The 24,283-nt window shown below is 36.2% G+C and overlaps 1 protein-coding gene and 1 long non-coding RNA gene across 3 annotated transcripts in view; both read right to left on the bottom strand.

Annotated features, from left to right (window-relative positions):
• Window positions 1–12,388: 12,388 nt before the first annotated feature.
• LOC133215596 (uncharacterized) lies at window positions 12,389–18,158 on the bottom strand. 2 transcript variants are annotated; one of them, XR_009726414.1, is made up of 3 exons: window positions 17,288–18,158; window positions 13,789–13,937; window positions 12,389–12,864 (listed from the first exon to the last, which is right to left on the bottom strand). It is a non-coding gene; the product is annotated as an uncharacterized LOC133215596 (long non-coding RNA). The 2 variants fall into 2 exon arrangements; XR_009726413.1 differs by having other exon boundaries at window positions 13,789–13,941.
• Window positions 18,159–19,796: 1,638 nt separating this feature from the next.
• The window catches only part of LOC133215595 (rab proteins geranylgeranyltransferase component A 2-like), a 66,096-nt gene continuing 61,609 nt past the window's right edge, over window positions 19,797–24,283 (bottom strand). The window contains exon 15 of the mRNA XM_061359673.1: window positions 19,797–21,903. Within this exon, the coding sequence (XP_061215657.1) occupies window positions 21,697–21,903 (207 nt within the window). The 3' untranslated portion in view covers window positions 19,797–21,696. The remainder of the gene's footprint in view (window positions 21,904–24,283) is intronic.

The raw sequence follows: 24,283 nt of genomic DNA on the forward strand, positions 1-24,283 counted from the left end.
AAAGGCTATAAAGAAGATCAACAAAAATTATAAAAGATACAAAAAAAAAAAAAAAAAAAGAAAAAGAAAAAGAAAAGAGTGAAAAATAGGACATTTGTCTTTAAAGTCAAGATGAGTAAGAGAAGACACGATGAAGAGATAAAAAAGAGAACATTTAAGAAGGTAAATTATGTGCTTCTGTTTACTCTCATAACAGAGGCAGAACACTGAAAGGAAGTATATTTAAAGCTGACACCACCACCCTCCCCTTTTTAAACAAAACTGAACTGTACTTAATCTGTGAAATACATTGCCAACAGACATCACAAGAAACAGAGATCTTACCAGCATTAACATGGAAGTACTACAGAAAAAATTGTTAACATCTACAATTGTACTAATTAATTTTTAGGAAGATTTATTTTATAGCTAAAGTTCCCTGCCCCCCCCCCCCACAAAATAATCTACATCTCTTCAAGATAATTCTTTTGTTAGAAGATGATTATAAGATATGCTTTTAACAAAACCCTTATTACTTAATAGAAAATGTTCCTCTGAAATACTGTCTCCACACAAATCCTACGGTGGGTTATCAGCATTTTGGTAGCTTAGAAGAATGATAATTCCCCAGCTAAGACTCACAGGAGCTGTGCATGTAATGGAGACCTGGATGTTAAAAATAATGTGTCTTAAAAGTATTTACAAAGATCCTAAAAAGCATCTATGCAAATTTCAGTAGGGAACCATCCAATAGCAGCTGTGACTGACAACAGCATACTACAACACATGAAAGATTCGTGTAATCAAGAATGACAACCGTAATCAAGTAGCAGTTTGTCTCCTCAGTGACTTTTTGTTTGTTTTAATAAGAAAGAGTGGCCATATCACTGCACATTCTCCCCTCCCTATTTTTAGCCTCTTTCCATTCTGACTCCCAATGTTGTCTGATAATGCTCTGCCTAACACAGTTATTAATTTTACCTCTAAGGTAAACAGAAAACACATTCTCTTTTGGAGTTATTCTAAAATGAAAGCTAAGTTATCCTAAAATGGTTGGCTAAGCTATTTTATAATCTGAAATAACATGTTTCCATCACAGCCTGTCAACAGTCCTTATGCCTAATACACAGAAGTTTTAAGAGATGGACATGTTCTATTTTTTTGTAATCCACAGCTTTCGGAATTCTTTTATCCACTCACATTTAAAAAAAAGATGGAGATCTGAACAAAACCAAAATTTTGGTCTTCTGTGTAGATGTCACTAAATCTAATTTCACTGAAGGAAAAAAAAAATCACGCTAATCCTACAGTGACTAAAGAGTTGAGTTTAGGAATTCCAGGAACACACAAGTTTTTAATCATGTGAATGCCTCTATGAAGGAAAAGTGACTTCTTTGGCATTTGACAACTCCAGAACAAATCATTTAACTGTTTGGCTTAGTACAGTAATAGCCGCAGTGTGTTTGAATTCACTGGAAAAGCACTGATCATATGTAATTTGCCCAATAATCATATGGTGGTAATCAGTATATCCATACATAATCTATTATACTACTGTACACTAGCAGAGATAAATAGTTAGCTGGTACTTACAGCACATACATATTCTTGTGGCTGGATTTCTTAATTTCTCTGAATTAGCAGTTAAGGACACTGTAGCTGTTATAAAAAAGATCTGAAAATTTAGGAAAAAATGATTAACTAGCTATCATTCCTAAACAATGTGTGTCCTATCTTGTTACGACTAGATCTAACCTGAAAAGTTTAGTAAATGCCTTTTGCAAGCCAAGTGAAAACTTCTTAAGAAAAACCCCTTCACATAAGAAATACAGCATCTGGGTTTATGATCAAGATTCAATGTCCTAACACTCTTAGCACTCAGGAGGACAAAAGTATCTACATCACTAAACAGCTTTAAAATTCTACTGTTAAAGTCAGACCATAAGAACTAAAAACAGCTTAAAAGTGATTGTCTACTCATCACATTCTCCTGAGCAGACCCTTGAATTATTCCACTTCTCTGATTAATGAATAGCCACTGCTTTTCTGGAAGGAAAAATACTAATCAACTGAAAGAAACCCCCAAACTCATTCCACAGTTAGAAATATTAACCTCTTTCATTCCTGACAATGCCTTGGCACGTTGATATCTCTTTTGCTATGAAAAGATTACTAAATATTGTTTTCTAAACATTTTCTCCAAACTTTTATGATGTTAGAAGCCTTCTGCTAGATTGCCCTGCACACATTTCTTGCATACATGCAAGCTGTAAAGTTCTGGTCTCTTTAGTCCATCCTTATGAGGAACCTGCCCCAAACTGCCTATTATTTCATAGAATCATAGAATCATAGAATAGTTAGGGTTGGAAAGGACCTTAAGATCATCAAGTTCCGTCCCCCCTGCCATGGGCAGGGACACCTTGCTCTAAACCATATCACCCAAAGCCTGCCTTCTTACAATTTTTCTGGTTTTCCAAAATGCTTTTGTAAATAGGGTTATCTCTGAGCCAAGACATGTGAACTTCATCACTAGTAAGGAGTTACTTTAGCAGAAGAGTGTCTTGCTTTTTGTTTTCTGTTTCCTAAGTTTTACATTTCTCTTAATGAATGCCCACTGGGCATAGCACTAACACTGAACTGACAGTTTCACAGAAGTACCAAGACCTCTCTCTTGATCATCTAAATTACAATTACCATCCTGAACAGTTATTTAATGTTCTCCCTCCCATACAGAGTTCTACTTCAGGTGTTTTTCCTGAAGTTGAAAACTTTTGATTTTACGGGCTTTGTGGTACCAAATCTGTGGTACTAAATCTGTGGACTAAGCTAGCCTTTGGTACCTAAGATACCTAAATCTCATGAGATTTCAGTCAGGTCACAACCTCCTTGTTGAGTTTTCTGTCCTCAGAAATGGGGATATCAGCCCTATTTATGAGGTTTGCAAGTGTGCATCATGCACAGATGTGTACTTTGAACTATATTATAAAAATACTATCAAGCTAACCAACTACGCTTTGTACTAAGCTCCATAATGTTGAAAGGAAGTGGGAGAGGAGGTATTTGGATTTTGATAGCTTTTATATCATAATAAAGATGGAGGAATAGCAGTTTTGGAACTTATTGATATGCATGGAACTCCAGAAGCTCCTATTCTTTCACTGCATTGCATTTATCATGGCTATTCTCTTCTAAGACATAGAAAAATGATTCAGCAAAAATTGAAGTTCCTCATTTCTATGCTGCAAGGGCTCATATTCATTTTCAGGGCAGTTCACAGCCTCAGAAAGATAGCTATTGTTAGCATGGACCATTCCTGAAATCTGAGATGCCCTGCTGAGGACACTCCATCAACAAAATCACAGTTGTTCTGCTCTTGTGTAAGTGATGCCCTGCTGTCCTCACAGCCTATTAAGATTGCCCCAAGAAAATGTGTCCCATGTCACTTGCTGAACTCTGAACTTTTAGTTTTTCCTGCCATCAGGTGTAGCACAGTTCTCCTTTTCTCTCCAGATGGCAGTGTTTTCTACAGACACTGGAGAAAGCAGGACTCTAAAGCTGTATGTTACATCTCTATAGGTAGGAAAGAGCCTTTTAAAGTGCTCAAAATTCTTATACCTTTACTCAGAAATTGGTATTACAACTACTATGCAGTTCTAGCAGAAGTAGGAAAGAAAATCTCAATCTTCCACACACAGTACAAGAAACAAGTGGTCTGCGTTTTTAAAAACAGGTTCATTTTAAACATTCCTTCCATGGAAAAAATGTGAAACAACAGATGTAGTTAAAATAAATGTCACAGCTATATCTCGTGACCATTTACAATTAGAGTTGCAACTGTTTTTCTTGAACTTCAAAGTGCTTGTACAGGAAGACGGACTAAGCATCTGGGGTTCTAACATTATGTTTTCAGTAACAAAGAACAAAACAGAGTACAGGGAATTTGAAAGCAAACCGAAGTAATCGTGACACTGGTTAACTGCAATCTCCATCCCCTTGTTTCGTATTGGGAGAACTTAATATTTCTTTCTAAGTTTCAGCCCTGAGCCATGATTTTGTATGTATCGAGCTTCAAGCCTCACTACATTTCAGCATTTGACATAGTAGTCCTCAGAGCCAAAAGTCATCTTTGACAGTAAATATAAAACTTCTAAAAATATTAAACCAATAAATACTCTAAATGCATATTTTCCTTGCATTCCAATTTAAGCAGAAGTTCCTTCTTTAAGCAATCTCAGTGGAAAGAATAAAAGGAGAAGAGAGGGCTATGTTTTAGTTTAGCTTCACTTCAGTGACTGCTGTTTCTCATTTAACAGAAAATCTCTTTCAATTCTGCTCAGCTTCTTGCACTCTTTTATGTCCATCAGCTCTTTCCCAGTCTAAGTAAAAACAGTTTTGTAGGTTCTTGTAAAAGAGATTAAATCACCACAGACATTTCCCTTCAACTCCTCCAGTGTCTCCTGAGAGACTGCTGTTCTGAGGCACTGCTTTTCTCCACCCATTTTTCAGCATACTTTTTCAGTAAATTAACTGGTTAAGTCAAACACATCTCTGTAATCAGAACAATAATACTCAGAAAGTACCACATATTTTTACCTTTAAGAGCAGAAATTCACTTAAATAAGCTATTCTGATTTCCGTGTTGTAGTCATAGAATTTCAGTCTTTATTTCCAGCCGTTTCTTAATATGCCTTGTATGGGCTCACATGCTTTTCAGACTTTGACGACTTCTTGAGAAAGAAAAGCTATCACTTTCTCTGGTTGCTTGTTTCACAGTTTTCAATTATGAATTTACTTTGCTTGAGACTCTAGTCCTTGCTGTGTTTGCATTAAAGAGACTTTAGAATACAAACCTGGATCCTATGAAGTTATTTGTACACTAACAGTTATCCTATTAAGTTCTTTTTTAGTAGCTCAGCAAGCCAACCTTGAAGTCCCTGATCTACATGTGTATCTCTAGCCTGACTCACATTTGAAGCTCTTCTCAACATTCTGTAAGTTCTTCAACATGGTTTACAATTTAAATGCCAGAATTAATGAGAACACACTGCAAAAATAAAAAATGAAAACATACTAACCTCATACTAACTCATACTTACAGTGCACAAAATAATTTTTATATTATTATCAATTTTATGCTGGGAGTTTCTGTTGCGTCATTTACTACCATTATTTTTAATGCCTTTTCAAAGTCACTTCCTTCCTGGACATTGGCTATAACTCCAAAGTGGACACTATTTTCCCTGTTCTACAAGAACACATTTGACTACAGCAGCATTAAGATGTAGTTTATTATAATGGCCAATGCTTACCATTACAAGCTGTATTACTATGCATAATGGCCCTGTCCTTGTCAATGCTTATTAAGCCATAATCATTTTGTCACTGGCAAATGTTCTGAGTGGTAGTACAATATTTATGTTACATTATTGATAACAATATTGAAGAACATAATACTTTTCAACCCTGTCAGAAATACTGCCTTTCAAAGACTATTTCCTGTTGCTAGGTCCTTTGTGAAGTCTCTTACCCAATTTAAATCCATTTTATGTGTGTTCTATTCAGAATACTTTGATCATCTCTTGTGTTCTAGCAAAGCTAGCTTTGCTTACTTGCATGTAAAATATGTATTACATCTGTACAAATACCTTTAGAACTTCAATAATGAAGAATGATATAAAATTCATCAAATAATACATAAATAATACAGTGCTAACTGTCAAAAGGAATGGAATTCCCTTCAGACTTTTTCTTTTCCATTCTTTGCCTGGGATTAGTCAAGTTAATCAGCCTATAAGAAATGACAAACCAATCACAAATGAGAACAGGAAACTGAGTCTGGTAAAAAAACCACAAATGAGCATTTGGAAAGTATCTAATTTCTAGTGATGGGACTCATAAAAAATGGAAACTTGATTACTAATACTTATTTTTACTGCGTATATTAAACAAGGTGCAAAAATGAATGGATCACACTAAAGCTAAATTCTACAGGCTGTATTTATATGTGAACAGAACTTCAGAAGCTAAGAATGCAACAAAACACACTGCAGAAAAGACTGGTTACATGAAATTAGGAAATAATAATTTTGCAAAAAGTTACAATAAGAGTGAGATTTGAAAGCATTACAAGAATAGAAGAAGCTGCTTCTTATAATATTCTACATATTTCAGGAAAAGCTCATTGCAAGCAAACTCACTAAGCTTGCTCTGAAACCACAACTGTATGCAGCCAAAATGGATACTGTAGATGAAATATAAATTGAATCACTACAGCAATTGTATATGTTATTTAAAGCTATTTGAAACATTTTTAATTTAGCAAATAAAAAAAAGCACTGAAAGAATTCTTAATCTTAAGATGCATCTCCTTTTTACCAACTTTCAGTTTTATATTAATCCTACTATTGCCGCTTAAATGGCTATGTGTGATGAAACAAACCTGGTGCCTGGACTAAGATAATATTTTCATATAGATTAAAATAAGTAATGCAATTAAAAGTCTGAGAATTGTGTGGTATTTTTCTGAACCATCTAAGTGTTCTTTTTTGTTATCTGAATACTTACAAAATTGCTGCTGAAAAACAGAGTTAGCTAAATCCTACCCAGATGACACTACGCATCCGTGTATTTTCTCATTCTCTTTGATGAACACCAAGCAGATAACGCAGCCATCTGGTCAGGGAGAAAGAAATTGTGTAAAAATGAGATATGCGTGTGTAAATAAAAGATTGATGAATGAAGGCCTGAAAGCTGAGATGAAAGTGAAGCAGAAGAGACAGGTAAATCATTCTGATACTTATGTTAGTGCTGAAATTATGTTCCTCTACTTTCTATTTTTTTTTCCCCTCCTGACAGCAGTGCAGGTGACAAAAAATACTTTCAATTTTGCTGCTGACACAAGTGCTGGAGGTTAGCAAACTGCTTCAGTTCCAATGCTGAGAAAGCACGCTTTAGTCAGGAAGAAGCAAGAAAGTTTTGTTGCTTCATTTTTAATTAGTTGTGATGTATCCACATACTAGCATGCTGGTGGTTAAGTTAGCTATGAAGCTCCAACTTCAACACCACCTACAGAATAATCTAGAATGGCTTTACAAACTGAAGCTGGGTTTAGAAAAACAGCAGTTCGGAACTTGTTCCGTTTAACTCAGACACAAAGGGCCAAATACATCCTCTTGTACAGTTTCAAAAATATCTTTTAAGCTATATTCCTTGCCCAACAAAACTGAATTTTATGGTGTTAATGTATGTTTAAATAAAATAATAATTTTAGCCAAAACAAAACTGAAATAAACCCCAACCACCTCTTTACAGGTAAGCTTCACTTAGGAGTCCATTAGACTGAAGATGTAAACAGGATCTGGTTTTTTCACATGAAAATCAAATGATACAATATCTTATGAACAAGTAGCTTAGAGCCTGAAGAACCCTACTTGATGCAACCCCTGCTCTATTTCAGGCAGGAGATGAACTGACTCTAAACCCCACTTTCTTTGACATAATTTATCTCAGTGTTTACCAATCTTTTCTTTCACTACAATTATTCTCTGTTTTTAAACGGTAAGCTTACATTTTGGCAACGAACAAAAAAGATGGTCGTACGCAAAACACCTACTACAACTAATTTTTCCTATAAATAATCACTGTCCTCCATTACAGAAAGCTTACTGAGTACACCCAGGACTACACCACTGTAAGGAAAAATAAATGTTTACCACTTATGTAACATCTGAAATATCCACTAGTTAGTTGATGGTGTACGGGGCATTATATGCTTTTAAAGCCAACAGCAGTCTCAGCTCAGTAACATTTTGCCTTTCATTAAACAGACCCACTTTGTAGATCAGCAATATCAATCTCATTTCTTAGTTTGTTATCTTATACAGCCCCTGATATTTAGTGTAAATTACATAAGCGTGCCAATCAACACATTAGAAGTTTAGCCTTTCTGACTGACATTTTCATATTCTGTGGACATTGGTGCCCTTATAGTTAAGGTAAGACTTTCTTTTTTTTAAGAATGACCTAAGCAAATCTGCACCACCTACAATTTCAAAGATGTAGGAATCTGAAAATTAAGGTACTCAGAACTTTGGAGCTGTAAAATGACAGAATTCAGTCTTTCTGCTTCAAAAAATCACAGGCATCTACCATAACATCCAAATGATTTTTCCCAATAACTGTCTGCAGCAGCAGATCTGCTGCAACTGAGCAGCTCTGAGTCAAGTAAAAAAAGCAAGATACTGTGCATATCACTTCATTTGCCAGAACAGTTTTAGGGGTAAGCTTTCAAAGGCAGAAGCAAACACTTGATACCTGCCTATTCCCTGACTAAAGTCAGGCATCTCATTCTAAATTAGAACTTTGGGAAAACCCCTTGTATTTTATGTTTCAGATATATTAGATTACCACACTTACTATAGCTATAGTGATTATAAAAATGATACAGCCAATCACTGACAAATGTTGCTTAACAGCATTAACAAGAGAAATATATCAAAGTTAAGCCATTGCATTACTTACTTATAAGTAAAATATATTTTACTTTATAATATATACTTATGAGTAAAAATAGTAATAACTTTTAAAAATTTCTTTTTTTTAACTAACAACAGTGGTAGAATCATAAACAATCCAGAATGCACATAATTTTAAAAGTACACTATATTTGTAAAGAGATTTTAGTAAGGACTGCACGATTTTGCCATAATTCTTGACATAAACTGAATAAATATGTTATTTTCCTAAAATGAGTGAAGTAACAATGATCATATATATGAAGAAGGCTCGTATAACACTCCAAACTATTAATCACCAGTAAAAAATCATAACTCCAGAACAGGAACTCAGCATTTATATCCATACATCTATTTTAAACATATTATGTATAGAATACAATATTACCTATCAACAATAGGTTATTGTTTATATTGCCAGTAGAATAAGTAATGCTCAGAATGCGACTGTTAAGAATGCACAATGTGCTTGTAGGAACTTCATGTACATTACAGCACCATGTCATGGAAGAAGAGAAGACTCACTGTTAATAACTTACTTACTCTGCTTACTCCAGACCTTAGCACTGGGGAGAATTCAGTGTCAGTTACAAACACTATTTTTATTTTGAACTGTTAGGAAAGAGACAACAAAGATAAAAACACATGCGAGCTTATTACTGAATGAACTGATGCTGTGGAGTGGTGAGGAGCAGCTGTCATACTGTATCGCTTACTGACACATCCAACAGATAGCTGTGGGTGATATTTAGCAAGGCATGAAATGCCAGAATCACAAGAGAAAAATGACATCCACAGATGTCAATCAGTTACTGCCTCCTCAAGTTTGTATTTTCTTTTAGTTTTTAATGCATATTTTCATCTTAACAGTAAACAGCAAATATTGTCTTGCTCTTTAGATGCAACTTGCATGCTCCTTTCATGCAGCAGTGTCAACAGGAAACATAAATCTTCTAAACACTTGAGAAAAACTTGTGACCTCATGAGTAATTGTTTAAGCTTTTAAGTACCAAACCCCAATGCCTTAAGAGTTCTTTCACATCTATGACAGGAAAAGAAATACCTGAGTATATATACGCTCTCTTGCTTATGATTGATACTGGGACAGCTAACAGGCTTTATCTTGTTTTCAGTAGCTCGCAATCCTACTACATACTGCTTCAAAAAGAGAGTGAAAAAGCCCCAGAACCCTACTGCAACAGAACAGAGTTCACGGACTCCGTGTCCAGAGTCATGTCCAGTGTGGCCAGTTTGCACACTGGACATGACTTTGAGCCATGGCTGTATCTCTGTCCTTGCCATAGCTTTTACAAAGTGCAAACATGGCATGACATTTTGCCCCCAGAAAAATTAAATACTTGTGAGATGCATCAATACAAACACTACAGTTGCTATATTTAAACAACAACAACAAGTCCAAAACCTTTTTACACTTGGGAATAGACACCATACTAGCTTCTATCTAGACATTAATACCAATGGTAATGGAAAAAAAGTTCTTGAATAAAACATACTACAGACTTCTCCTTAAGATAATTGCTGCAGTTCACACACACAGATTACTACAGAAATAAAAGACAGAGTAACTTAATGCTGATTCTAGCTATATGATAAAAATGGGAACAATGCTTTAATCGGGGATCTACCATTTGTTCCTTCTATGACCACAGGGAAACCAATTAACTTCCTCAATTTGTTTTTGCCAGTTACAAACCAGAGATGCTTAAAATGAGTCATCATAGCAAAACAAAAATCAGAAGAATGTTAAAGGTGGAAAAAAAGCATAATTATCATTAATCCCATGAAACAAAAAGGGAATACTCTTCTATACTTCCTGAACCAACCATGAAAAGGTATTTCCTTTGAGAAAACAAATGGCAAACCACACAAGTAACCAGTGTGAGTCACCTGGCACATTATTTAACATAGCACCAGGAAGTTTATTAGACTTTACTGAAACAGAGGCACAGTTACTACCTTGAGAACTCAACATAACTGTAAGTCAAACAAACAAGAGGCAGGCAAAAGCTGAAGTCGCACAGGCAGGTGCCTGTGCAGCAGCCACAAGTTCTCTTGTGAGAGCTGGAATTCAGCACAGGACAAGTTGTGCAAAGCTTAGAAGATGTAAGAGCTATCTTGGTGCTAAAAGGAAGAAAGCAAGTCAACATTTTCCAGTCACTGCTACCAACACTGCTACTCAAAGACTGCATCCAAAGAGCCCAACAAAGCTGATGCACATGGTCACAACCAAAACTTGGACTTACTGAAAGTCTCATGGCTAGACAACACTTGAGCACAGAGGCTAATGGCATTTACCAAGCCAGTCTCCTGCCTCTAGGATGGTAGTGCCTAAAGGCTGAAAGTGATAGTGTAGCTCAGCATGCCTTTTGCTCTTCCTCCAAGTACTGTGTTCAAACATACATTAAAAGCAGAAATGAGTGAGGAACAAAGGTGTCCTCTTCCCTTACTGGGAATTCTCTCCCTTCTGAATCAAAGAAAATAAAAAGAAAAACCCAAACCAAAACAACCAGCACAGGTGCAAAGCCAGGAGCCTGTCAAGCCTTTTGTTGTTTTTCTCCTTTGCAGAAGGACTTCTCTTATCCTTCTATTTTGCTTGCAGGCACATGAAAAATATAACCACTATGAACAAGGATTTTTTTATTAGCTGTTTTTTGCAGAGTATACAGTAAGATAAGAAGTGGTCAAGAAGTAAATGCAGCCTGGGTAAAAGATTGAACAAGTAGAAAAACTAAACATTCTCATATGATACTATGCAACAGTGCCAGATAAATGTGTTCCATGATGCTGAGCAATTGCTTTCAAAACAGTATTGTTGAAAAGGATGTTGTAGAAACATACCTTTCAATGAAAGGCTTTGCAAAATTATATAAGTTGTAAAAACTGAGAAATTTGGCCTTTGTTTGCTTTGCTTCCGTTCCTCATAGTTATTATTGCTTCATTATACAGTCATTTGTACAATGTTTTGGCAGACATTTGCTATTGCATAAATTAAAGTCACTGAATATAGTTTTGCCTACAGGTCTTTATGAAAATACCAGCAACATTTTTATTTGAATGTCAAAGTTTGTCAACCATTAAACTGATTGATTTTTCATTATGCAATTCAATAGAAGAAGCAATCTCCAGTCTGTATGCAACATTACTCAGGGAAAAATACACATCTCTGAAAAATCCTTCCTGCTTATTGTTAAAGAAAAAAGTCTCTTCACAAAGGAGCTACCTTTTAAGGCTAGCTTCATACATTTTATTAATATACTAGCAACAGATATGATGCTGTAATTCAATTCAGTGAAACAGAATGAATTCATCTGTGGTAATCCAAAAATTCCAATAATCCTTTAAAAACCTTTTCATGTGGCTTTACAAGAAAAATATCTATTGATTTCACTAAGAATAGGTTTAAACCCTGTAGTGTGATGATACCATAGCATCCATTACCCCAACCAGACTCAACACTGTAAAGCAAGCTCCTTCAGACAGCAGTGCAGCACAAGCTTCCCCAGAGGAAGGCTCTCTCAGCCCAGCACTGCAGAGATTCTGATCAAGTTTAGAGAACAATATTTTTAGATTGTTTAGTTCTTAAGTCTTCTTTGCAAAATCACCAAGATGACAGCCACAAAAGTGCCTAAAAGAACTCAGAACTTACCTCATATTCCAAAAATCCACAAAATTTTGAAATTTACATCCAGAGCTGCATTTAGTTTTCCCTGTGCAGGATGAGCTGGTTCATCTCTTCAGCTCCTGAGGAGCTGAAAACAGCAAGTACAGGCTGAACACTGAGGAGCCATAACAATACCTTCCACTTGGCACTGATCATCCTTGGTCAGAGAAGCCATTATTTATCAACAGCAAAGCTTCAGGAAATTCAGAGGAGTAACCCCAAAAAAACATCTGTGCAGTTGTGCCATCCTGCACTGCACTGCATCACGGATTTGGTTCGTTGTTTGTATTTTCTCAAGAAGGAAGCGACAGATGTAACCACCTAGGAAGAAGGAATTATTTCTCCCTCTGGAGTTATGGAGTGTGTACTGGACAAAAGAGGCATCACAAATGCAAGCAGATGGGAGAGGGGTGCCAGGTCCCTCAGCATGGTAGCTGAGAGGAGCAGGGAATGGAGGCACCACAGACCTTCTTCCTCAGCTTTGCCTACAGACATACCTGTTTTCACCTTGCACGTGCTCTGCTGCTGCACTGCTGAGGTGTCCCAGCCAGGCCTCCTGCTGCTGGGGCCACAGTCTAGGCCAGGGGACATAACACCATTTTTGAAGTTCCTTGAAGCACACTTCATTCACATTTCTGTGATTACTGGTTTTTGTTACAGGTATCCCACTGCTTTTACTTAAACACTTTCCTAGAAAATGAGATTATTAATGCAACCAAGGTATTACAAATGCTTAGAAAAAGGCTGTGCAGAAAGAAATTTACAGAATTCATAGAATCATAGAATAGTTAGGGTTGGAAAGGACCTTAAGATCATCAAGTTCCAACCCCCCTGCCATGGGTAGGGACACCTCACACTACACCATATCACCCAAGGCCTCGTCCAACCTGGTCTTGAACACTGCCAGGGATGGAGCATTCACAACCTCCCTGTGCAACCTATTCCAGTGCCTCACCACCCTAACAGGAAAGAATTTCCTCCTTATATCCAATATAAACTTCCCCTGTTTAAGGCTTAACCCATTACCCCTTGTCCTATCATTACAGTCCCTAATGAAGAGTCCCTCCCCAGCATCCCTATAGGCCCCCTTCAGATACTGGAAGGCTGCTATGAGGTCTCCACGCAGCCTTCTCTTCTCTAGGCTGAACAGCCCCAACTTTCTCAGCCTGTCTTCATACGGGAGGTCTTCCAGCCCCACATCATCCTCGTGGCCTCCTCTGGACTTGTTCCAACAGCTCCATGTCCTTTTTATGTTGAGGACACCAGAACTGCACACAATACTCCAGGAGAGGTCTCACAAGAGTAGAGTAGAGGGGCAGGATCACCTCCTTCGACCTGCTGGTCACGCTCCTTCTGATGCAGCCCAGGATACAGTTGCTTTCTGGGCTGCAAGCACACACTGCTGCCTCATGTTCATTTTCTCATCGACCAACACCCCCAAGTCCCTCTCCACAGGGCTGCTCTGAATCTCTTCTTTAAATTCATTGTTCATACTAAAGAGGCAACATGGAGTACAAAATTCAGCAGTTATTTTACACTTTCTAACCTCAAATAAAGCACACATCCACATTTGTGGTAATAAACTGAAAGGTGAAGTGCTGCCTAATTAATTACCTGATTTATAAGAAGTATCACAGAACAAAATTTGGAGAAGATTATGATTAAATTCAGTGTTGTAACTCCAAATAGTCTTCAAGGACAGTTTTCAAACTTCAGATCTCCGTTTTCTGTGATTCCTGCATAATTTGGTTTATTTCTCTTTTCTTTCTTAAAGGAAAGGATGAATTAAACCCTATTAAAAATATAGAACATAACTAAAATAATTAAATAATTTCAAAGAATGCATTCAGTGCATGTAGCAGTATTTTTCAGACTCACTAGGGCATGGACAATGAAACTGAAAGCTAATGTCAGGTTAGAGGAACTTTAGTTTTGCTAGCACAGTCAAAAGCACTTTACTACAAGAAGTTACAACTTTTGTTATGTCTATAAATAGGCAACCTACTGACTTATCACACAGAATGTTAATGACATTAGCATTAAGTTCTAAGTAAACAACGAAGCAATATGCATTATAACCTGCCAGCAGAGTATACATAATCAGAAAGTGAGTTCTTTAAAAAGTACAATTTTGTTATTTTTACTAAGCAGTAAACAAATAATTTGTGCTGATTGGTGAAACTTCAAGTGTGAAATACAGAAAATGTCAGAGGTGGAAAACTGACTTGGCTAACAAAACATCTGCTATCCCAATCACTTTGCAACAGTTGCATTTGAATGTTTCTCAGAAAACTCATTTGTACTTCAACTCAAGTATTACTGCTATCCATTTTTTACAGTTATCATTAACACTGATCATTTTCTTTCTCAAATACATACTTGTATATTTTATTGACCTCTCAAAAGGCTTCAGAAAATATCTGTCATCATTTTACATCTTTTTCCTATGACATTAAAGGAAACTACTAAACCAAGTTTGTTGAGGAAATCAGTGCCAGAGCCAAAACCCATATCCATTTCTCTTGAATCCCAAGTTGACACATCCACTGCTGGTTGTTACTCTTCATTTCAGTAATGCTCCATCCCTCCTTTATTACACCCGTGCACATACCTGCATTTTCAGACATCACTTCAGAGATGACATTGGAATAGGCCATCTGAAAATACCTGATGCAAACCAAATTTTTAACTGTGTACTCCATGCAGCGTGCATTTCAAGTTCTATCTTGGCAGAGCTTAATATGTCCTTACAATATAACTGAGGGGCTGTTAGCTTTTACTGTGCTCATATATTCATTTTAGATTCAGACTTGAGAGCCTGGAAAGTAATCTAAGGTTTCCTGGCCTAATACTTGTATGGATAGGAAATGCAAGCATCATGTACAAGTCACCAAAGTAAGCTATGTTATGATGGCTTCCTTACTAGTAGATAGCATTTTTGTTATTTTGCATAAGAGTGCTTTTCTTCTCTCTCTTGGAGCTGTATGATGTAATAATGAACACACCATTCCTTAAGTTAGGTCCTGCTAAACCCAGGACAAGGTATTATTTCAGCATCCAAATATGGAGCAGGAAAATATCACATGACTTAGCTAATGAAATACCATAAGAATAATACAGTGGATTTGCTCTGAATAATCCACAGTCTAAGAGTTATTCCCTGACGGTGCTTAACCAAAGCTTACGCAAATTTTTGCACAGGAAAGAAAGGCTAAATTCACCGGATAATTTATTCACAACACAGGACTCAAGCATGGCTTGCAGTGACTTTCACGCTACTGAGAAGTTCCCAGAGCAGAGAAATGTTTTGTTACATTGGTCTGACAGCTGGTCTCTCATCATGATTAAATGGCTTTCCCTTGGGTGAGCTCCAGAAATATGCTCGGGTTTGAAACAGACTACATTCAGAATTCCACACTGGCCATTAAGAGTCTCTAATGTACACAGAGTCTAAACCATAGCCCAGGAGTGTCTGGATTTGTGATTTTTTTGTTTGTTTTTTAGAGAAAAGACTCCTGTAAGTAATAGACTTGAGCTGCCACTATGATGTCAGCCAGTAATCAAAATACTTGTTCCTCAGTCTGGGCATTCAACTCAGATACAGAATACCAGCTTACCAACAAACACCACACCAGTTTTATGGCTTGTGAAGCAGGCCTTGAGGTATCAATGAACTGCAGTCTGGCATGACATTATCCAGAGGTTTTATCATTGTGCCCCTATGACTTGCTAACCTAAGAGCTTCAGAACTGAGACAACAATCACTTCCAACAGCAAAGTATTTCTTAGTCCCTGCTCCATGCTTAGAGCAAAAGAAAAGGAATGAGAAAACTACCAGTACTCAACTAGAGAACAAGCTTCCTAAAGTAGGAGCAGCAAAAAGCAGCTGTCCAAGCCAAAGGCACATTTACCACACCCCAGTGGTGATTGCTATCATGTCATAACACCTCAGAAGAGAAGCTTCCTCTGTTTGAGAGGACAGACGGAGTGTCCATAGCCTTTGTATGCCCCACTTACTAAAATCTTAACCATAGGGAATAGAGGAACAGCACTAAAGCCTTCTTCAGAGACCCAAATATATTATAAATTATGAGGTGGCACTTCTGAAGGAAGTGTAAGATCCTGAAAATCTGTATCTAAAAATGCGGGTGTTCTGAGATTTCCTAAAAATCAGCTATTGCTGTATTAACAGCTCAACCTTCTTGCACCCTGCATCTTATGGTAACCAAAAGATTACATTGTCACTAAGAAAATATTTTAGTTCTACCTGATGCATGAATCTTTTTTGAATAACCCCCCCCCAAAACTGATAGGTAATATGAAAAACTAAAATCAGGTCAAAAAATGTACTACTGAATTCAGTATACTGGCCAGTTATAAAACCTGCAACAGCTCTTCACCAAGACTGAGAAGAGACATAAAACTGCCACTTGAGCAGTGTTATACACACTGGGAGTCAACCATTGTCTATGCAACCATTGTTTAGTCAAATACATCTGGGTCTTGATATACACTCAGGTTGATACCTTCCATCTTTTTTGTCATTGTATGCCAGTAGCGTAAAACACATGGTCTGTTAGAATTGTGACAGGAAGAGTATTTTCTATCAGCCTCCTCTGATCAGAACTCTCATGCAGTCAAAGACTGTGTCTTCCTGACACTTCACTGTCAACTTTCTGAATCTCAAATGTCATTCAGATTTACAACATTCCTGCTTGGCTCTCCATTCAGACTGTGAAGAACCGTTCACTTTTACAAACAGGAACTGGCAGCCTCTAAATAAACGTAATGGTGGAATTGCTAATAAGCTCTATTTCCACCAAAAGTAATCTTTTTGCTAGGTATGAGGCTGATGACATGAATCCAACATGGCTGACCACTACCTACTACTTACCTTTACAGCTGAAATTATCCTTCTTTTGTAACTTTTATCACATTAAAGAAGTTCTTCTTGAAACCATACCCACCAAACTTAAGATTTCCATCTGATTATTGAAGTAACCTTACTATTAAATTGGGTTGCAATAGATGAACATTTTATATCAGTGTCTCAAATTTCCAGTGTCACAACTACTTCTACACCTTATGAGAAATACTTCGTATTACTACTTACCCAAGAAATGCAAGCAACTGCCCTGCCACCACAACTCTCCCACTTATTTTGACAGTTTTGGTAACAGCAGGTAATTCTAACTTTTGGACATTCTACAGTGGTTGATTTCTGCAAAAGTTTAAATGATAAATTTTTATGAGTTACTCATTTTGCCATAAAACATACATTTATCTATTCACCTGCACAAAACTAATGCATACTATTTGAAAAAAAGATCTGTTTTGAACTGTATACACCTACAGAAAAATCAATTAATTTTCATGATGTGATCTCAGTAAACTGCTCCCTTATGTGGAAAATTAGCAACTGCATTAATTGCAGTCACAGAATTCCAAGGAGAAATAAAAAAGGGCATCAACAGCAGACAATCCACCAAGAGCTTATTGGTAATTCATGGGTGAAGAGAACACTCATTATGACAGAAAAGCTAGGAGAGATATTTGGAGCAGTTCAGAACAGTACTGACACCAGATTTTGTATTTTATACAGGGATGATGTGCTACTGATATAAAATTGTCAGATAAGTGAAAACCTAAAATGTACTGGAGAGGATTGTATTAATGATGTACAGAAGTAACTGTCTGAGCAACAAAATAAGGAGTGGATAAACATATCCACAGATAAAGAAAAAAATAACACTCATACTGTGAAGCCCTCAGTGCGTATGCTAGGTATTACTCCATTTACATGTTATTCCACTCTTGGTTAATTGCTGTTGCCTCATTCCAAAATGTACATACATATTTTTTCCTCAAAGTCCATAAATTGCCAGAAACCATGTAGAAATCTCACATAGCAAAAGTGGAAATAAAATTGCATGACTTAGTTGATCTCAGAGTATGGAAGTTATGACAAACAGCCCTCATTTTATCCTCCCACTACTTCAGCTATTTCCATTTGTCTGTCTCTTCTTTCTTCTTTCCACCACCCGAGGCAAGTAGGCAGTTCACATGTTTTCCCACTCCAAGCGTGGAAAAGGGTTGAGGAAATTAATTTTATCCTTTTAACAGATGAGATTATGGATGGTAAGTGACCTAGTGTCTTACTGTGTGAAAACAGTATTTTAATACTTCTGACTTGCCATTAACCAATACATTAGTAGCAAATTGTTCTTGAAATTAAGAACATTAAGAACACGCTGCTGATGTAAAAAGATTTGGAGAGGAAAGAGATGGGCCTAAAATACAATGAGATCCAAAGCAAAAGGAGCCATGCAACCTCCTGAATATGGAATGGGAAATTGATACCAGCTACATAAAGAGAATTGACAAGATTTGGAGGTGTATAGAAAATACAAAATACAATATAAATGATAAAAGCCCAGGAAATTCCCTACGTCCTCTTCAGAGCATTTCACTGAAACGGCACAAAGCACATACTCCATCACATTTCCATACAGGATGTTTCTGAATCAGCAAGTCTTAACATGAAGATACTTTTTTCAGGGGTCAATTTTCCCATTGATGCAAGGAGGATTTACACATGCAAGTCCCATTAACATTAATAGGAGTTACCTACATAAATCCCCCTGCAATTATAGGAGAAGAGACCCCATAGTCTGCAAGGATCTAAGTTCTAATGATTACCTGTCAAATGGCCCTAAGCATCATCATCACCAGAAAAAGCAGACGTAGCAGCTTCATGGCTGAAAATACTTGCAAAGGAACAGTAACTAATTGCAGTTGTGCAGATAAGGCAATACAACCACAGAAGGGAAAATGGCATCAAATTGGCTGTTTGCATATTAAGGGTTAATGCAATTAAGCAACTTAAAAAGAAAGTGCTCATTAAAAAAGGAATTCAAACATATCAAAGCACTCCTTACGAAAAAAGAAGGTGTGAATACTGTATGAGCTCCAAGGTGCTTGAAGGATAATACAGCTACTTGTTTAAAAATTCAATTAACCTTATCTTTCCTTAACTTGATTTATTAATAATCCTACAGATAAATTGCCAGTTTTTTAAAAGTCATGTTATCTTTTGAATACATCCTGTATGACAAGCCTTAAAAACTACTTCAAATAAGCCTAACCCTCACTTTGTATGCTAAAACTATTTAAAAGCAAGAACAAAATGCAGTTCAGGGGAAGATTTCTGTAAAATGCAAGATCAACAATCTTTTCTACTGCTACTGCAAGTGAGCTATTGGGTACTCAAGCACCATAAGAAAACATTTTATGTTTCCATTCACCATACGAACGAGACATGAAAACAGTTTTTAAGCAATCAATGTAGTGTAAAGTCACAGTCTACAACTTGTAGATTATTCCATCTTATCTAAAATCAAATTTGCAGTATTTCCAAACTTTGCTTCACATGGACATGAAGCACTGAGATGTTACTTTATATGAACTTCCTAACTTATATAAACATACTATCACCCATGTAAATTTCAATCTTATTACAGATGTCAACACTATGAAAGTAGATAACAGAATTTTTGGGAAATCTCAGCTAACAAATAAACTGCTTCTCTTGTGTAATTGAAAGAAAACACAAGAAAACCTGCTTGCAAGCAAACCTTTAATTTTCATCAAATGATTTCCCTGTAAGCACAGAAGATGAAAAATTCAACTATGATCCCTATTACCAAAAGACAAACAGGAACAAGGTCCTCCCCTCAGTTCTTTTACAGATCTCTAGATGTTAAATATGATTACCATATACTCATGCTTTCCAATACATGTAAAAAATACAGCTACATGAAGAGGCAGTTTACTTATTACTATGTATAAATAACTGCTCAATCACAAGCATCCAAAGATAACTGTTGTTTAACATTGGAAACATTTCAACCACATACATTTTTGAGGACTTTGGGATTATACACACAATGGTAGCTATCCAGTAAACAACAACTGCAAACACTAATAAACCAAGTATTGAAATGCAAACTGGACAATGTATTATGCTGCAAGACAGGGTGAAGGTAACAGGATCAGTTACGCTGTAAAAAAATAAATAAATAAATTAACCTTTATGGCATGAAGCCATTTTAAAGTCAAGCACATGCACCACGAAACCGTACAGAAGCCTGGATGTGTCAAGTTCAGGCAGTGCTGAATATTCATTATTCAATGGCATTTTCCAGTTACGCACACTATTTAAGCACTGCTAGAACTAGAGCTAAGTTAATGAAGAAGTTTAAACCCTGACTCATCAAAAATCACTTCTCTATTTCGATACACTACTCATCTATTGGGTGCACATTTTACGGTAAAGGTTTAAGTAAATTCTAACTGTTTTTCACCATCTTAATGTCTAATTTCAAGCATTGTTCAGAAGTGCAAGTTTATCACGGTCATTTACAACAGCTTTCTCATTTTGTAATTTTTCATACAAACTGCTTATAAATATTTCAATAAATTTTATTGTATAAATGCTTTATGATTTATCATTACAAAACACATCATTTACAGCTACCACACTAATTTTAATCCTATTAACCGGGATCATTACAATCCTTTGGAATCCTCAGTTGAACCTTCTCCCTGCTACAAAACCCCTCAATTAATCATCATCTAAACTTCTTAAGACATCATACTTCAAAAAGTTAACTACTGCCTTGTTAAAGGCCCAAACACTGCAACAAATCCAGGGCAACTAACACCGGGCACACTCCATTTATGATTTTACATTTTGTTGGGAATTTTTGCATGAAGTTTAAATTGTGCTATTTTCCTGACTACAGTAAATTAAGTCACTAGTGACAATGAATGATCCATTAAGTCTTACTGAACAAAAATAAAATTCAAATGGAAAATATTTTCATCTGAGGAACATCTACTGGGTTGTATTTGCTTCTGAATTACGGCATCAGTTTTAAAACTATACAAAAATTTTTCATTATACAAATTAAACATGACATCTATTACATATTCTAAACCTACTCCAGAACTGTCAATATTATTGCCTTTAAGTTCCATTCATAAAACTGCTTTGAGGAACAGATTGTGAAGCTCACCTTCCACTGTTTCATTAGCACTGGTCCAATGACTTTTAGTAGAACTTTGATATGTTGTATCACAAGACCATCTGGTAAACAAACTTGCACAATTTTTCTTTGATTAGGTTCAAATTGTTCTCTTTTAAAAGATGGAGGTTTCCTTCCAAGATGTAAAATGAAAAGAAATTATCTCAACAGATCATGAATCTTAACATTTTAAATTCAAATGCTTTGTTCTGTGTTTTCTGCTTAGCTACAAACACCCCTGGATATGGTGGACCTACTTAGAAATATCTCAGCTATCAATGAAGCTACCTGATGAAAAAAAGATTACTCAGCTAAGGAAAGTAAGGCAATTGCAAATAATACAGCTATGGGATTTTTAAACCTCTTTTTCTTACCCTTCCTCCCTCACATTCTAGTTTGGGTCAACCTCCTCTTCTACTAAGAAAACAGTGTTAACTCATTCTTCGTTATCTTCCTTCTTAACAGCACTACTATCTCCGCTACTGCTTCCCTCAGTTGAGGATTCAGGTTTTGTCTCTGCTGAATTACTGAATCCAGACTCTTCTGCTGCAATCTCATCTTCATCATAAATAATATCTTCCGGATTTGGTGGTGGTGGACAAAATTCCTCTGTAGGAAACATTTCACGGAAAATGGTCTCGGCCTATTCAAAAAAAAAAAAAAAAGAGCATAGAAGAAACTTTACCTTGAAATGTAATACCTTGTAGCAATATTTTACAGATACTTAAGATTAATCTCTGTTCTTTCAAATCAATAGTGATTTAATACTTTGGCAGTACTGTAAACACAAAGGAAATCCATTCCTTCTTGCAGCACGAGAAAAAGCCATCATCTTTTCACATCGTTCCACCACGAAGATCACAGCATAGGGCTTTTTAAAAAATCCTGCTCATTCTACACTGTATTGAGAACAAAGAAGACGATTGTTTGCAAACAAAATGATCTTCTGCACTATAACAATATCCCTAGCTGCAGTCAAAAGCAAAGCATGGGAAAGATCCTGTCTCTTTTCCAGAGAGAAGAATCCATTTCACATAACAAGCAAAACCATGAAACTGTTAATACATACAACCTACATCATACCTCTGTAGGTTTCCCTCATAAACTTAAAAAAAAACACAGACAAAATTCTATTTCCGTTTTTGTGAACAGCTCATATGTGCCTCAGTGGCAAGTTATTCTCATCCAGTGGAATATGATCATTGAATATAGGTGCATACTTGTATACATTTATAGTTTACTCAAAAAAAAATGTCTACTGTTTCAATGCATTACGTCTGTAAACCTATGTGCCCAAATAGTGCCTTTCCAAAAGGCAAACAGTATAAGAAACTTCTAGATAAAAAGACAGCCACTCTTAAGATATAGCTCAAAGATTAGATTTACAATGCCAGTTACTCTTCGTGCCATCGAGGTTGAGAAATCAAGTACACACAAAAAGTCAAGTTTTTTGACCACTGTAATGAAAGACATTAAAAAGAAACATGTTCTTGATAACATCAGGGTAGTTGTAATAGACTAGAACTAAAAATCTGGGAGAAAAAGAACCAAAATAATATGATCTCAGAATTCTTGAGAACCAGACACTATAAAAACAAGGGAGGCAAAAAAAAAAAAACAAACCTTTAAAAACCCACAAGAATGCAAGGAGCTTTGTTAACAGGTGTTAAGAGTTTTCCATGGTCTTGTGCAAACAACTTACCTGTGAGCTTATCTTAGAAAGACAAAAGAAAAAGGCAAAGCTAGAGGCACTGAGGAATTTATTTACTGAATGCACATCTCCATAAAGGTTTTGTTTTCTTAAGTCCTTAAGCTTCTAAGGCAAACCGACAACTGCTACAGACCACAGCTGTTTTGGGTTTCTAAAAAGGGAAAGGAATACTGCCTTGATTTTGTCCATTCAGTAAACTATGCCCAAAAGCTGACCTATGACAAGAGCTCCCTCATAGGGAAGAATCCATTTAATCTTTATAGTCATACTGCTACCGGACACTGCCCTGAAAAATGCTGACAGTAGGGTCAGCTAATGCCAACTACAAAGGCTGATTACATGATGAGGATTCCTGGACAAGAGGGAATTGTTTTCAGCTTAATACATCTTAGAGCATGTACCAAACAGCTTTCTATGATAAACTTCACTGCCCACTGTATTTGTATCACACCAGCATGTGGATGTAGAGCTCCATTCTTAACTGCTTGAATGACCCTGTCTACTTTCAGTTCAATTTAATTTTTCATTCTGCTTTCCAAATTTCACTATCCCACTCCCATTTAAACCTGTCTAAAACTATTTATATTAGTATATGAAAAAAATATATGAATTAAAGAATTGATGCTCTATTTAAAAAATATGGTTTTGCCATTTGAAAACCTTGCCTAGTAAGTTTAGGAGGCAAGGGGGTAGAAATATCCCACAGAAAGTTTACAAAACTTGTTTTTTGAAGGTAAGAGAAAAAACTTTTAATTTCACATCTGCACTTGTTTATTTTTGGAGTTTCAAGCACTACTATTGTATTTAATAGAATACTGAAGATGGGTACCTTATTTTGCACTAAATATATTGCAAATGAGAGCAAACATTTTCTATGCAGTTCTTAACAATTATTCACTCTTCAACTGGTCAGACCAAAAATGGTCATATCATTACAAGGTTGAACACAGAAATAAATTCTCAGGATGTTCTGTGGGACCTCATAACATTGATTGTAACTGAACAATTTAATGCTATAGAGTGCTTTCAGGTCTACCAATTTTTTACATTAACCTTACCCAGCTGAAGTAATGCAGAACAACCAATAATAATTTAACAGCTCCTTCATTGTAACACTTTGACACTTATTGTAGCTAATTAAGTTAGCAAACAGTTCCTGCAATATTTAGTAGTTAAGTGTACCAGTTTTCAAGAGTCTATGTTTGAATTAAGCATTAAGACATAAGCATGTAAAGCACTTGCATAGGATCCTCTAATAGCTGTTTGAAGTTGAATAAAACTGTGTTGTTACTGTTTTACTGTACCCCAGCCT

Source organism: Neopsephotus bourkii, unplaced genomic scaffold, assembly GCF_033783945.1.
Source record: "Neopsephotus bourkii isolate Nb327-2 ecotype Australia unplaced genomic scaffold, CSIRO-AGI_Nbou_v1 NB_991, whole genome shotgun sequence".
NCBI lineage: Eukaryota > Metazoa > Chordata > Aves > Psittaciformes > Psittacidae > Neopsephotus > Neopsephotus bourkii.